Raw genomic sequence first — 13772 nt, forward strand, 5'->3', positions numbered from 1 at the left:
AAAAGTGTAAAGATACTTGCAATAAGTTATTCGCGTACAAAATTTTTCTTAAAAACAAGAAGAAAAAGAAGAAAAAGAATATCCCTCCGAATGAAAGAATAGAATATCTATTACATAAGCGTTTTCGAGGTCCATTAAAAAAAAGAAAAAAACGTTTACCCGTGGAAAATGCAGGTCCGTTCGTGAGAGAGGGCGTGTCACCGAGCCCATCCCCCCTGCTGCACCGCGCGACCCCCAACGTTCGAGCGGTGACGAGGAGCAACGACACGGTGGACGGCGCGACGAGCAAATCGACGCCGCCCACGTCGCCCCAATTAGGCAAGGTGATCATCAGGGCGGCGAGAAGTCCGGACCGGGCCGCCAGCCCGGATTACGTGAGAACACCGACGACCGTGGTCGGCCCAACGAGCCCCACCACGGCCCACCGTCAAGTGCGCGGGGCATACGTCAACGTGCAGGAGGACGAAGGTAAGACGAAGGCTTCTGGCACGAGCACTGACGATCGTCACTGCACCGGCTGCACTGCCGCTAGATTAGATGCACCCGCGACGAATCCACGTGTTAACGACAAGTCGAGCCCGCCTCAGCCGTCGCTGATCACGATCGCCGATCACGGGAGCCCGTTGCTTTCGGCCAGGAGCGGTTGTCGAACAACAACGTTGCCGCCCGCCGACAACGTCCTGGCAATAGATCCCAATAAAAATAAGGCGAGACCTTGCGATCGCACCGAGAGAGGGGGGGAGAAGGAGGAGGAGGAAGAGAAGAAGGAGGAGGAGGAGGAGGAGGAGGAGGAGGAGGGGGAGGGGAGGTCCGCGATCGACCGAGACGAGAATCGTCCGCCCGACGATTCCCTTCCTCGGGACGTTCTCGCCTTCCCCTCCCAGAAGGAGAGAGTCGCGAACGGATGCGGCTCGAATTCGCGGCTCGATCCCGAGAAATCGGCGCCCCGCCCGAAAAATCCGAGGCAGGGCGACGCCTCGGCCACCGACCCGAAGTCGAGCAGAAGGTTGTTGGTGTCCGACCTGGACACGCCCAATTTTTCGAGAAAGAGATTGGGAGGGGTTGGGGGGGAGGGGGTGGGGGAGAATCGGGCGAGGAACGGGAACGATCCGCCGCGGAACGGCGGGGAGAAATCGGTGGAACGGGGCTCCGTCGACGAGGAGTTCGGGTGGTCGTCGAGGGAGAGGGACGATCGTTGGACGATCGAGTACTCGGATTTCGGGGGGGTGGCGTGCGTGGATAACGGGCAAGCCTCGAAGAGGTTGGACACGTTTCGAGGTGGGAACGATTCGAGGGTGGAGAGGAAGGTGAAACGGAGCGAGAGTTACAGGATGGCGAACAGCCCGATAATGTTTATCAAGAAGTTTTCCGGGAACGGGAACGAGAAATCGTCCAAGATCTGCAGAACCCCCTCCGAGGAGTTGCAAGAGGAGTTGTTGAAGGAGAGGATCAATTATCCCGAAACGATCTCCAGCCCCGAACCTCCCCTCGATGGGAACGTGAACTTCGACATGAACGTGACCATCTCGATTCCCATTGCGAGGGTTTGCAAAAGCCCTAGGCCCAGACCCACCGACATCGAACCCGCGAGGGTGCTTAAATATTCTGGGAACGATACCGAAATTTGGTGATCGTTGAGATAAATTCCTCGTCACTCGCCACGCCTATGATAATTCTTATCTTTTCGTCTATCCTCGTCGATTATGCGAAAAAGCATACATATCCTCGGTTATTTTATCTTTGGAATCCCGTCGTGAGAAGTTAGTTCGAGAGTTTCTTTTTTCTTTTTTTTTTTCACTTGTGATGGTGTATACGTACTTATAACTATAATGGATATCGAGAGCAGTTACGATAAAAATAACAGCGGTTTCTTATTTTTTTAAAAATACGATGGAACGTCGATAGTTTCAAATTAATTCAAATTCTTTCCACGTACGTTCGATTCAAAATCCATAAAAAATTATATACCCTTTTTTTTCTAAAAAAAAAAAAAAAGAAACTTTCTCCACTCTTCGGAAAATCTTCTCGAGAATCCTCGATTCTCTTCCGAGCATATACAGATATACAGACGATTACGTAAATATGCGCGCGTTAGATAATTAACGAGGCGAGGGCGTCATAAGCAATAAATAGATCGATCGGCGGGAGATCTGATCAAGGACCGAGGATGAATAAAAGAACGAAACGAAAGAATAAAAACAGTACTCGACGTCCAAGTTATCGTACGCCGCTCGCTCACGTGTTACTTGGATCCGTCCGTTATAACGGGAGGGGTTGTCATTAGTTGGAAATTAATGAGGGCAAACGATCCGTTGTACGGCCATAACGATAACGAGATCGAGCAATGTTTTTCCGTGTCAATATACGTATATACGTATACGTACGCACGATAGAAAAGTCACGTTTCCCTTGTATCGGTGGCTTGGTCTGCCGGCAGCTGCCCCTAAACGGTAACGTTGCGAAACGATAAACGCGAAATTCAATCGGCTGTTGTCGCGTTTTACGGCCTACGGAATATTTCAGAGTTCAATAGTTTCGTCGATAAGTGGCCTGCCGGCCATTCTTCTTGCAAATGTGAATGCGCATGCCTTTCGCAAGGTTAATAGATAACGCGTTACCATCAGTTCCTCCGTCTTTAACGAGCTATGGATTTGCCATTTTTCTTCGACCGAGAGGCCGATTACACCCTGTCACTCCAATGAAAAATATTTACCAGCGTTTTATCGGCGCGCGGATTCCTCTCTTTCTCGATCTCGATTCGCAAGACGAGCGAATGCTTTTTTTCCATCCCGATTTTCAAACCGTTTTTTTATCGCTCCGAATAAATTCCTCTAATTTTCCGAGAGAGGAGAAGCTTTTTAGCTTCGTCGATTTGCGACGAGAAAAATTAAACAAGATACGACAAACGGGGAATATCGATATTTCTGCGTGTTTTTCCTCGAGCTATAAAAAAAATATTTTAACAGTGGAAGAATTTGATTGAATCGATAGCAAGAGTCGAGGAATTTTTAATTCTCAAATTTAGTCCGGATATTATTTTCAACTGCAATTAGATAGATTGTTATATTTGTACTCCACAATTTCATCACAAAATATTATCAAAATCAAAAATAGAATAACCTATATATAATAAATACCTAAAAATTTTTTCTCCGTAATTAGATTTCGTAGGAAATTTCCTTTCCGCAAAAATATCACTTAAATTACTAAAAAGATATTACTAAAACCAACACCGAGAACAACAGTTAAAAATTACCCTCTACCTACGATCGTTCAATGACCAGGTAAATTTACATCGCCCCCCTCCCTAAGCTTAATCTGAAAAAAAAAACCAATCCTTATCAATTTGTCCGCCGCCGACAAAGAAATTATGAAGAAACCGAGAAGAGGGAAGTAAATAGGAAATCTTGGTCGGTATTGAACCGAGGCGTGCAATAAAGCGAGCGGCCGGGAGCGACGAAGACGTCGATAAGCTGGAAAAGTCCAGCAGGGAGCCCCCAATGAAGCCTCACTTTGTTAGCCCTTATCAGCATCATTAGCCGCTGGCTCAATAACTAACCGAGTTGCATCAGACGCGATGTTTATCCCGCCCGATAATTCCAGATCCAGATAAACAAAATTCCCTCCCTTCCCGCGGTTTCGATTCAAATACTTTCGAACGGATGCCGCAGCCCTCAGTTAGCTTCGTTCTTTCTCAGCCTCGTACACGTCCCGCACCGATTTTTTCCCACCACCCCCATTCTTCTTCTCAACCACCCCCTCCGCCAACCATCCCTCCAAGTCATCCAAGTTTTATCGTACGTATCTACGATATTTGTATTTCGAGGTGACGCAATTTTTCGCCAATCTTTTCGACCCCTCTCCCTAACGAAGACCGACTGTGATCATCGATCGAATTTTCACTTAATCGCGTAAATTCGTGGCGGGTATAATAAGAAGTAATCTAGTCGCATGGCATCTGGCCACGGTAGAGATCGAAACGGTTTATCAATGGACGGAATTAGATATATTGGGTAGATATACGTTGTTCGAGGAGGGACGAAGCTATTCAGGAAGTTGTTGGAGATCTTCACGCGTGAGTCGGTTGGCGGTGAGCCGCGAGGGGGGAAGAAATTGGCGTTTTTAGCGTGTGGCGATGATAACGCGGTTATCTGTCTAGCTGCGAAGAGGAAACCTTGTCGCTAGACAGGCGGTCGCCGGCTTCGATAGCCTGTGAGAGAGATTCGATCGTGAGAGGAGCTCGTGGTATTCTAGATTTGACAGTCGGCGGGGGAATTACACAGTTGCATCCCAATATGTTGGCGAGGCATCTTCTTTTTATTGCGACCAGACGACACCGTAAGTCAGAAATTCTTTCCCTCCCTTTTCTTTTCTTTTTTTTTTAATTCTAACAGTTTTGAATTCTTTGCTCCTTTTTGTTTTTTCTTTTTTTTTTTATTATTTATGAATTATTTTGAGTTATTATATTTATATAAAATTTTGTTTGTTGGAAAAATAAAGTTTGGGGGGAATAAAAATTCGATCAGCAGGATTAATTGTTTTTATGGTTTTTTTTGGTTTTTGATTTTCATACAGGGAATGTGGAATTCTTCTTTGTTAATTTTTTTTCTTCTGATTTAATTTTCTTTTTTTTTTTTCTTTCAATTTTTACGGTTGGAGATAGATAGTATTATTCTTTGATAAATATCCAATGTTTATCGTTGGAATTTATTAAGAATTTTTCCATAAGTGGAAAAATTTACGGTTTCGTGATAGATCAGGCCTCTCGTTTTTAATCTCTTTTTCATCGTATCTAAGAACGAGATATAAGATATATATTTCGATTTAAAGTATTTTATCTTAAAAATTGATTTTCCGCGTTTCGATTTTACTTTATTGTTTTTAATTATAATTGATAATATTTGGCTTTTCAACGGCTCGTTTTGCTTCGTAACTTGTGTCAACTGCGTAGTTTGTCAGTAAATTGGTATCACGCAATATTATTCTTATGTAATAATATTAAATTCGCTATTCAGCGCAATATGTATAAATTAACTCTTACATTATCTTAGAATTAAATATACATTATCTAGAAATTAAATATAGATTCCGAAGAAAATCGAAGAAATTGATTAAAATTTTTAATTATTTCTTTCCTCAATATCTGCATATTCATAAAAAAAAAAAAATATAATTTGGTAAACGGTAAAAGAATAAAGAGTAAAAACAATATACAATCCTTCTTTCAAATTGCAAATTCTAATTTAAAGAGAAAAGTTTTTGAGTAATTTATTTCTAAAATTAATTATATTAAATAATTTGTAAAATATCGTGATATTGTCAAGTGTATCCTTCATTTTCATCCTCTCATATTGTTTTGTTCTAAATTTTGTCTTTTTCTAACGTGAAATCAAATTACATAATTAATTATTTAAATGAAAATTTTTGAGAAACAGAATTACATTTGAATGGAAAAGAACTATATATTCTTTTACAAGACTTAGTTTAAAATAATCAAGACACGTGTCAATTGAGCAAATATACACATGTGTAATAATCGTATTATTTGCTTGTATATTGAGCACAATCAAGTGAAACAATCTCAATCTCGTGTTATGAAACATGTCCATTCTTGGCAACGAATAAAACGATTAACGATTTGCAATCAATAAATTGATTAACGTCCACCAAATAGGTTTACGAAATTTCACGAGAGACGTGTGTTGAGTTGTGCGTGTGACTTTTCACTTTCTCGTTGTTATTATCAACTTTAAATTTTTGCATAAAAAGAAAAAAACGAATCCAATACATTAAGCAATTACGCAGAGAAAGAACAACGCAATTATATGTCATTTCTAAACATACGATGATTCATAGTTGATAAATGCAATTTTTTAAATATATATTATTTTCATTTATTTATTTCTTGTTCGTTTCTTGTTCTCATCATCTATTTCACGAACAATTTTTACACAAAAGAACAAACAATGAAAAATGTAATAATGTCACGAGGACAACATATTTAAACTTTCATAAACCTAATAATTTGTTTTTTTTTTCTTAATTTATTTATCGATTAAATTTGATAATGGTAACGTTTATCTTTTAATATTTGAATGTTTTAATTTTTTAGTTTAGTCAAGTCTAGAAATGAATTCGAAATTTAATTATTTATCGATCATTTAAATACGTATTCGTTTTATATCATTATTGAATACTCATTGGACGATTATTAGCCTTTCAAGTTGAGAGTTTAAACTATATCGAAGATTATATGCGTTAATAGTCTTGTTGTTTTAAATATTTATCATATTTTTATTAATTTTATAAAATTTGATTGCCATATCTAGAAATTATACATAAAAATTTCGACGAAAAGATTTTTGCACATTATTCTTACAAAATACGAGATTCACCTCTAAATTGAAAAGTTTCCTGAAAAAGAAAAGTAAGAAATAAAATGATATTTATTAAACTGTATCAAAAGTTTTTGAAATATATTTTAAATAGACATATTTAAAAAGGGAATGATTAAGTTGAAGAAAAGTCAAATTGATGAACTTTATTCTTTAGTTTCTGGAAAAAATTTTTCAAAAAGTTCAAAATTAATAAATTTTTCGAATAAATAATTAACATAGCATGAAATTTATTTAAATAATAATTAATTAATGGTTTACAGAAAAAGAAATATAATTTATAAAAATATTTTAATTTACATTATAGTGTATTTAATAATAACAAAATTCAAAAAACAAATACCAATTTTAGAGTTTCCTTTTTCTTTTCGTTTATACTCAATGTTATATGCAAGAATAGAAAAAGATATTCATTTTAAATACAAATATCAAGACAAAGGTTGACAAATTGTGCGACATAAGTGTGATTTTATGGCTTTCATGATTTATAATCAGTTCATTGCTTGATTATTTTTCGAGTTACGTCATGAGAGATAGCCATAGGTCACGTAATATAACTTGCAGTAGTGGAATTACTAATCATGTGATATATACATATTTCTGTAACTTGATAACCGACTAATTTATATGTTTAAAGTAATTTATTTGATTCAATGGCAAGTCTAATCGGCGATGGAAAGTTTCGTGATACTTTTGTCCTAATTCTGTCCTTTCACTATTCTATTAGGATTAGCATATCCAATTTCTTGGAAATATCGTGTTTTCTTCTCTAAATTCCAAGACCCTAAGAATTTCTTTGAAACATATGTTTGCATTGTAAAACACAATTCAATCGTAATGAAGATTTTACAATTATTTTCAAGATATCGTTTTCCTTGTGTCATCTTAATTCTTAGACGTTTTAATTGAAAATACATCATCTCAAAAAAAAAAAAAAAAAAAAGAAAAAGAAAAAGAAAAGAAATTTAATAATTTAAAATAATTAAAATTTTATCTGACCTTCTTTTGCTCTTTTAACAATTTTTAATCATACTTTTAGATTGCCTTCGAACAATTTTTTGATAAACTCATTTTGTATATTTCATACTCGAGTAAAAATTTCCCTTTCAAACATTTAACGTAGCAAATTTCCTTATTTATTCTATAATAAATTTCTCTTCAAAAAGAATATACTTGTCGTATATTTAAAAACAAAAAAAAATTGTAAATCAGAAAAAGTCTCTTAAACACTAATGCTTGAAAAATATTTTTTCACATTTTCAGGATCAATAAAGATGATTTAACCGATTCAAGAATTGACAAATCAATTGAATAATTATTTCACCAATGAACCACGAACATTTTCAAACACTCAGTCTTTGACTTTCGATACGCGTTAAAATTCAATTAAAAAATACCGATAAAATAAATCCAAGAATTATTTTGCGTGCCAAGTATTTTTCTTCTTCTTCTTCTGTGCGAAAGACGACGATACAAAGTGAACAAATTCTATAACGATATCCCACAGCGCGCATCGAAGAAAAGAAATGATTCATGGTTCGCTGTATCATTTCGCGTTCTTGATAATCGTCTCGCATAAATCATCGCTGTTGCTGAAAAAGTGAAACGTGTCGCGATATATATATAGAGAGAGGGGAGGGGTAAAAAAATGAGAACAGCTGTTCGCGAAGATGTTGTTGCAAGCCGTATAGTATTTGTAAATAAAGGGAAATTTTCATTACCCTTTCAAACTTCCAATTAGCGCAATACGCGATTAATTACTCTTATCTGTCGTCCTTGTGTTCTTCTTCTTTTCTCGCTTGCACGTGATTTATAAGTACTGGGCTGAGTCACGTCGAGTGATCTATGAATAATTTGTACAAACATCTAACTGGAATTTGCGTATTCCTATGATACGAAGATCAGAATTGTGTAAAAAAAAAAAAACTGGTTGTAATTAAAATGTCGGAAAATTTGTGGCTAGAGGAATTCGTGATGGAATAGAATTGATATGATTTTATGATAGAGAAGGATTAAATTGAGGGGGGGAAAAAATAGAAAATATATAGTTAAATAGAAATTATATTTATATATAAGAGTGCGATTTTTAAACGATTGCCACGATTGAAATATATTTGATTTGAAACGAGACTAATCGAAATATTGCAAATTTTTAATCAAATGTATCATTGATCTTAACAATTATTTTTAAACTTATGATATTATTAAGATTTGGTATAAATTGATAAAGATATACCTATGGCAGATGAGAATCATAATAATGTAAGCCATTTATAATTGTAATAAATAAATATTATTAAAAAAAGATATATATATTTTTAATGTTATTTTAGGTTTAAATTACATTCATTTTTTTTATCAATCGAACTATTATGATTCTCAATCGACCATATATCGATTTAAAAAATAAAAATGAATCTTTAAATATCATATTCCGTCCAATCGTGTAAATAGTTAATATTTATTAAATTTAGAGATATAAACGAATAAAGATTAAAGTAAACGATGTCTAATATTTGAGAGGTGCTATGTTCCCAAGGTGTCGTTCGATTATATACCCATTATTACGTTTTTCAAAAATTTTTTTAACAATTATATAATGAGAGCCATCTGTTCGAAAGCAACGGTCAGTGAAAAAAAAAAAAAAAAAGACTCCCCAAAAAGATGGTAACCTAATAGGAAAGCAAAGAGAAAAGAAAAAGAAAAAAAAAGAAAAAAAAAAAAGAAATTGTAAGAAATCAAGCGGAATATACATGTACTTTGCGGGCAGTTCACCAGCTGGAATTTATGCCCATCTTGTCCTAGATTAGATTAGGTTACTATACATCTTCTTCATATGTGTGCATATGAGACCTTTCTATTTTTCTTTTTACACATCCGAGCGTATTGAGTTACAAAAAAGTTGCACGTGAACGATGGATTCGATCGCTTTAAGAGGTTAGAATCGCCTGTTCAGCGAGTATTATTACTTGTAAATCGTGTATAGGAATTCGAATACAATAATAATAAAATTCCGTACACGATAAATAACAACTTTTCCTATCTGTTTTCCGTTTTCTTCTGTTTGCTGAGATATCGGGAAGAACGAAGATAGCATACATTGGATTAAGGGAATACATTTGAAGAGTAAAAAGTCTTGAGATTTGCTCTCACGAATATTTTTCGTAATTGGATATTGCCAGCCGAGAGTAACTTTCATTCTCGATGCCGGGTATCCGTTAATGAAAAGTAAACTCTTGAGAATAGTTTTACTCTTTAAAACTTTAAATTTGCATTCCAAACAATGATTGGAAAAAAAAAAAAAGAAAAAAAAAGTGAAGAAAAAAATATTATAAATTATAATCATATAATTAAAAGTAATTTTTTACCTGTCAGATAGAAAATTGTATTCTCTTTCATCAAAAAATTAATTCAAATTTTGTTTTAATCGTGTCACGGAAACGTCATCGTTGTAATCGTAGTTTATACCAAAATATACAATATTTTATACGCTTCTGTTAAATAATAATTTTACTCGTGTGACCAGCGTCCACCGATGAATTGCACGACGCGATGCATAAGTATGTAAAGTTAAATGAAACGAAACGGAAAGAAAGAAAAGAAAAAAAAAAAAAAAAAGAATTGTAGCAAACGAGTTCACGTTTCGGCATGTGGTGAAGAACAGTAAGTGTGTCCCCGACTTGCCGTGTCGCATGTTAGCCGAAAGCGTGCTCACCCCTCGTTGTAAGTAGCGTTTAGCACTAACATTCTAGTGACTAACTTCGAATACGGGGATTTCATCGTTACAGTGTCTAATTCCGCATAATCAACATGACGAACAGAGTACATTATTCGAGACTCGATGTATTTACGATGTGTTCCTAAAATGTCTCCTGGATTAACCCTTGGCTGATGTGCATTTAATGTCGCATAAACAATGGAATCGTATTCTTTTGTTTGGAAAAATTTTAAAGATAGAGTATTTACTTTTTCTGTCAGTAAAAAAGAAAAAAAGAGAAAAAGAAATTCACGATATTTCACGATACGTAAACAAAATCAATTGGACTTTGTTATTCGTTGGATATATATTCTCTTTTATGAAAAATAAAGAGAGAAATATATTTGCAGCAGCAATTTGATTCGCAGCACATTGGTTAAGGATTAACCTTTGAAATGAAATGTGTTCCTCCTGTGAAAAATTGGAACGATCTCGAATATATTCGAATTTGAAAAAAAAAATCTAGAGCAATCTTTTTCAACTTTTGCTCGAATTCGAAGAAATATTCGAATTGTCCTTCCTCGTGATGCTTAGATTTCTTCTTAAAAATTTACTATCGATATAAATTTGATTCAAATCGTACGATAGACATTTTAAAAACACTGTCGAATACAATGATCGCAACATGTACTCTGAATTAATTTAAAATTCATATTGGATTGCATCATTTTAATCAAATACAATCAGACAACTAAATATACACTAAATACGCACATTATTTCACGTCTCTCTCGCTATACCAGCTTGCGACTAATATTTAAAGATATCTACTTACAACCTAGGGTAGGGGAGCATGCAACACACTTTGTATCGTATATGTGTATATATAGTATGTGTTACTAGCGTGTAAGGCTCATCTTTTACTTGTGTGCACTTGTATATTCATAAATATGTATATTTCTTCTCTTTCCCCCCACCTTTTTTTTTTTGTATTCGATGAACGAAGAAAGCGCATTTTGCCACTCGAATGTACATACCGACGAACGATGTCGTTAAAATTTAATGAGCGAATGTATGTGAATAGACGCCATTTTTTGTGCAAAATCACGGCTGCATTTTGTTATTTGTTCTTTTTTTTTTTTTTTTGTTCACCTGTATTATCGTATCACATATCGTCCCCAACCCTTACTGTAAATACGTAGTACTATAGTTCGTTCAAAATCGATCGATTTTTCAAGGCCGTTTGTTTTACCGACCACGAACAAATCTCTTTTGTTAGATATCCTTAAGTATTTTAATTAGATATGCGAAAAGCTTCTTAAATCAAATCGATTTGATAGTTTTAAAAAAATATCTCGACACTTGCGTACAAAGCTTCAATAATCTCCTGATTATGAGATTATAACATTATTTTGTTATAATATTTTGAAACGTATATTCAAAAGAAAAATAAAAAAAATTTTTTTTTTTCTTTTATTTTGGATAACATCAAAAATCAAAAATTCTATTTTCCTGGAATTCTAATTTAAAAACGAGTGTAACAAAATGAATAATTGAATCTGTTCAATTAATATATCGTGTCAATTTAAATATACTTTCAAAATTAACGCCATTTTTGGCATGTTGAACGACTTGATTTTGGACGAACTTTAGTCACCCCAATTCAACTCCAACCTATCCCAATTGTACGTCTTCTCTTTCATTTTTTTTTTTTTTATTTCCTTTCATGTTCTTTGTTCGTGCACACTAGTCTGTGTACATATGCACTCAATAGTTTTAGAGAAAAAAAAATATGCACCTCACACGCGTGTGGCAACCCTCGTTAATAATTCACGTAGTACCATGTCGTAGTACCATAGTTCATGTAACGGTGAGTACATTTTGTTTTTAACTCCATTAAAAAAAAAAAGAAGAAAAAGTACACACGAGTTCGATATGGAATGTCCATTGTTATTATCGTCGAATAGTAGTTCGTCCGTTCGAATAGAATATTATATCTCGTTGCTTTATTCTTTTTCGAACAATTGGTCGAGATTCGTGGAAATCCGCATTCCATATCGGATTCGGGTGATTAATCGATGAGCTGTGCTATCGTGCTTTTGTTGCATGCTTGCGTTTGCCCAGCCTCTTTGTATCGTGCTTGTTTTGCTTCAACTTGACTAACAACGACGCCACTAACGAATCGATTTCCTATTTTATTTTAGTTTCGAGTCGTTTAAAGAATTATTTGAAAAAATATATATATATATATATATATATTTTTTTTTTTCGATACGATATCGGATGTGACGATAAAGACATATGACAAAATAACAAACAAATATAGTATTCCTATACTAAAACGAGACTGTAAGATGATATTGATTTCTTAATAGCAATTCTTTTCAGATATTTATAAACAATAATAATAATAATAGTCTACGTAATAATTAATACGATAGTTGAATGCCTAGTATTGTACAAGTAGGAGAAACGATCGGATTTTCGTTTATACAGGGTGTCTTAGTATTCATGGTATAGGAAGGAAAATTCTGTAGAGAAAAAAGTATTACATAAAATATTAAAATTTTTCTTTACGCTTGAAACTTTATTTTCCTTCGACAATTATTATAATCGAGAGGAGACATTTCTGTATAATATAAATAGATTGCAAAAAAAAGAAAAAAATAGAATCTTACCTGCTTCCAAATTCCACGAATGCAACGACACTTTGCGCTTGAAAAAAGAAAACAAAAAAACCTTCTCATCGAATCTGTCGAGAAAAATCTCTTTCAAATTATCGCGACGATTAAAGATCTATTGAGACGCGAGATCCCAGAGCAGAAGCATCGGCGATCATCGACCGTCATTGTTTCAGACAACACGCTGTTGGCGATAGACTCGGTACCTCCCCACGGCTTGGTCCAACCGCCGCCTTACATTTCACCCCCCAATTCCGAGCAGTGTCGAAAGAAAGAGAGGATCCAAGAGATCTCCAACAACTCCCCCCACAAGATTCAGAATGAAAAGCAGCAAACTTGCGGGCGACAATCATCGGGCAACAACCCTGTCACCAAGATTCACGATCCCAGGCGGAACCTGTACGACCCCAACAACAAGCTAATGTTCGACCAGGCTAACGATTTGCAACGCGTTCGCGACCCCCGTCGCATCGTGGACATGAGGAACGCGAGGAATCAGCAATACTACGCGCCTCCAAAGGATTCGAGCCAACAATTCTACACGTTACCCTCGAGAAGGCCGCAGAGGGATGTCGAGCCGCCTCGTAGCGTCACGCCGGATATCACGAGGGGTCTTGGACGAGGGGGCTCCCTCGGCACGATGCACGTGCTCGCGAGGCACGGGCACAGGGCCATGATGGAGCAGGATTCTAATCGGTACGGCTCGCAGGCGGAGTTGAACAAGAGGAACTCGGAGGCGGAGAACAGGTTGATGCAGAATCACGAGCATTCGTCGATTGTGGATATCAGAAATAGGTGAGCTTTTAACTACTTTGCAATCGTTTAAAATTTGTTCTCCACGAATTTTGAAATTTTTATCTTGTCCATTCCGTTTTATATCATTGCATTCGTACTTTTATACTTTTTATTCAAATTAAATTTCTATCTCCTATATCATCTTCTCCTTTAATCGATCGAAAAAAAAAAGAGGAAAGAAATCAAATAACAAATCGATAACAA

General features: G+C 35.8%; 1 protein-coding gene across 1 annotated transcript in view; it reads left to right on the plus strand.

Moving 5' to 3' along the window:
• The window catches only part of LOC122716613 (serine-rich adhesin for platelets), a 110943-nt gene that overhangs the window by 93975 nt on the left and 3196 nt on the right, over positions 1 to 13772 (plus strand). The window contains exons 9-10 of the mRNA XM_043939865.1: positions 175 to 468; positions 12950 to 13568. Of these exons, the coding sequence (XP_043795800.1) occupies positions 175 to 468; positions 12950 to 13568 (913 nt within the window). The remainder of the gene's footprint in view (positions 1 to 174; positions 469 to 12949; positions 13569 to 13772) is intronic.

Source organism: Apis laboriosa, unplaced genomic scaffold, assembly GCF_014066325.1.
Source record: "Apis laboriosa isolate Shangri-la unplaced genomic scaffold, ASM1406632v1 scaffold47_cov149, whole genome shotgun sequence".
NCBI classification, from domain to species: Eukaryota; Metazoa; Arthropoda; class Insecta; order Hymenoptera; family Apidae; genus Apis; species Apis laboriosa.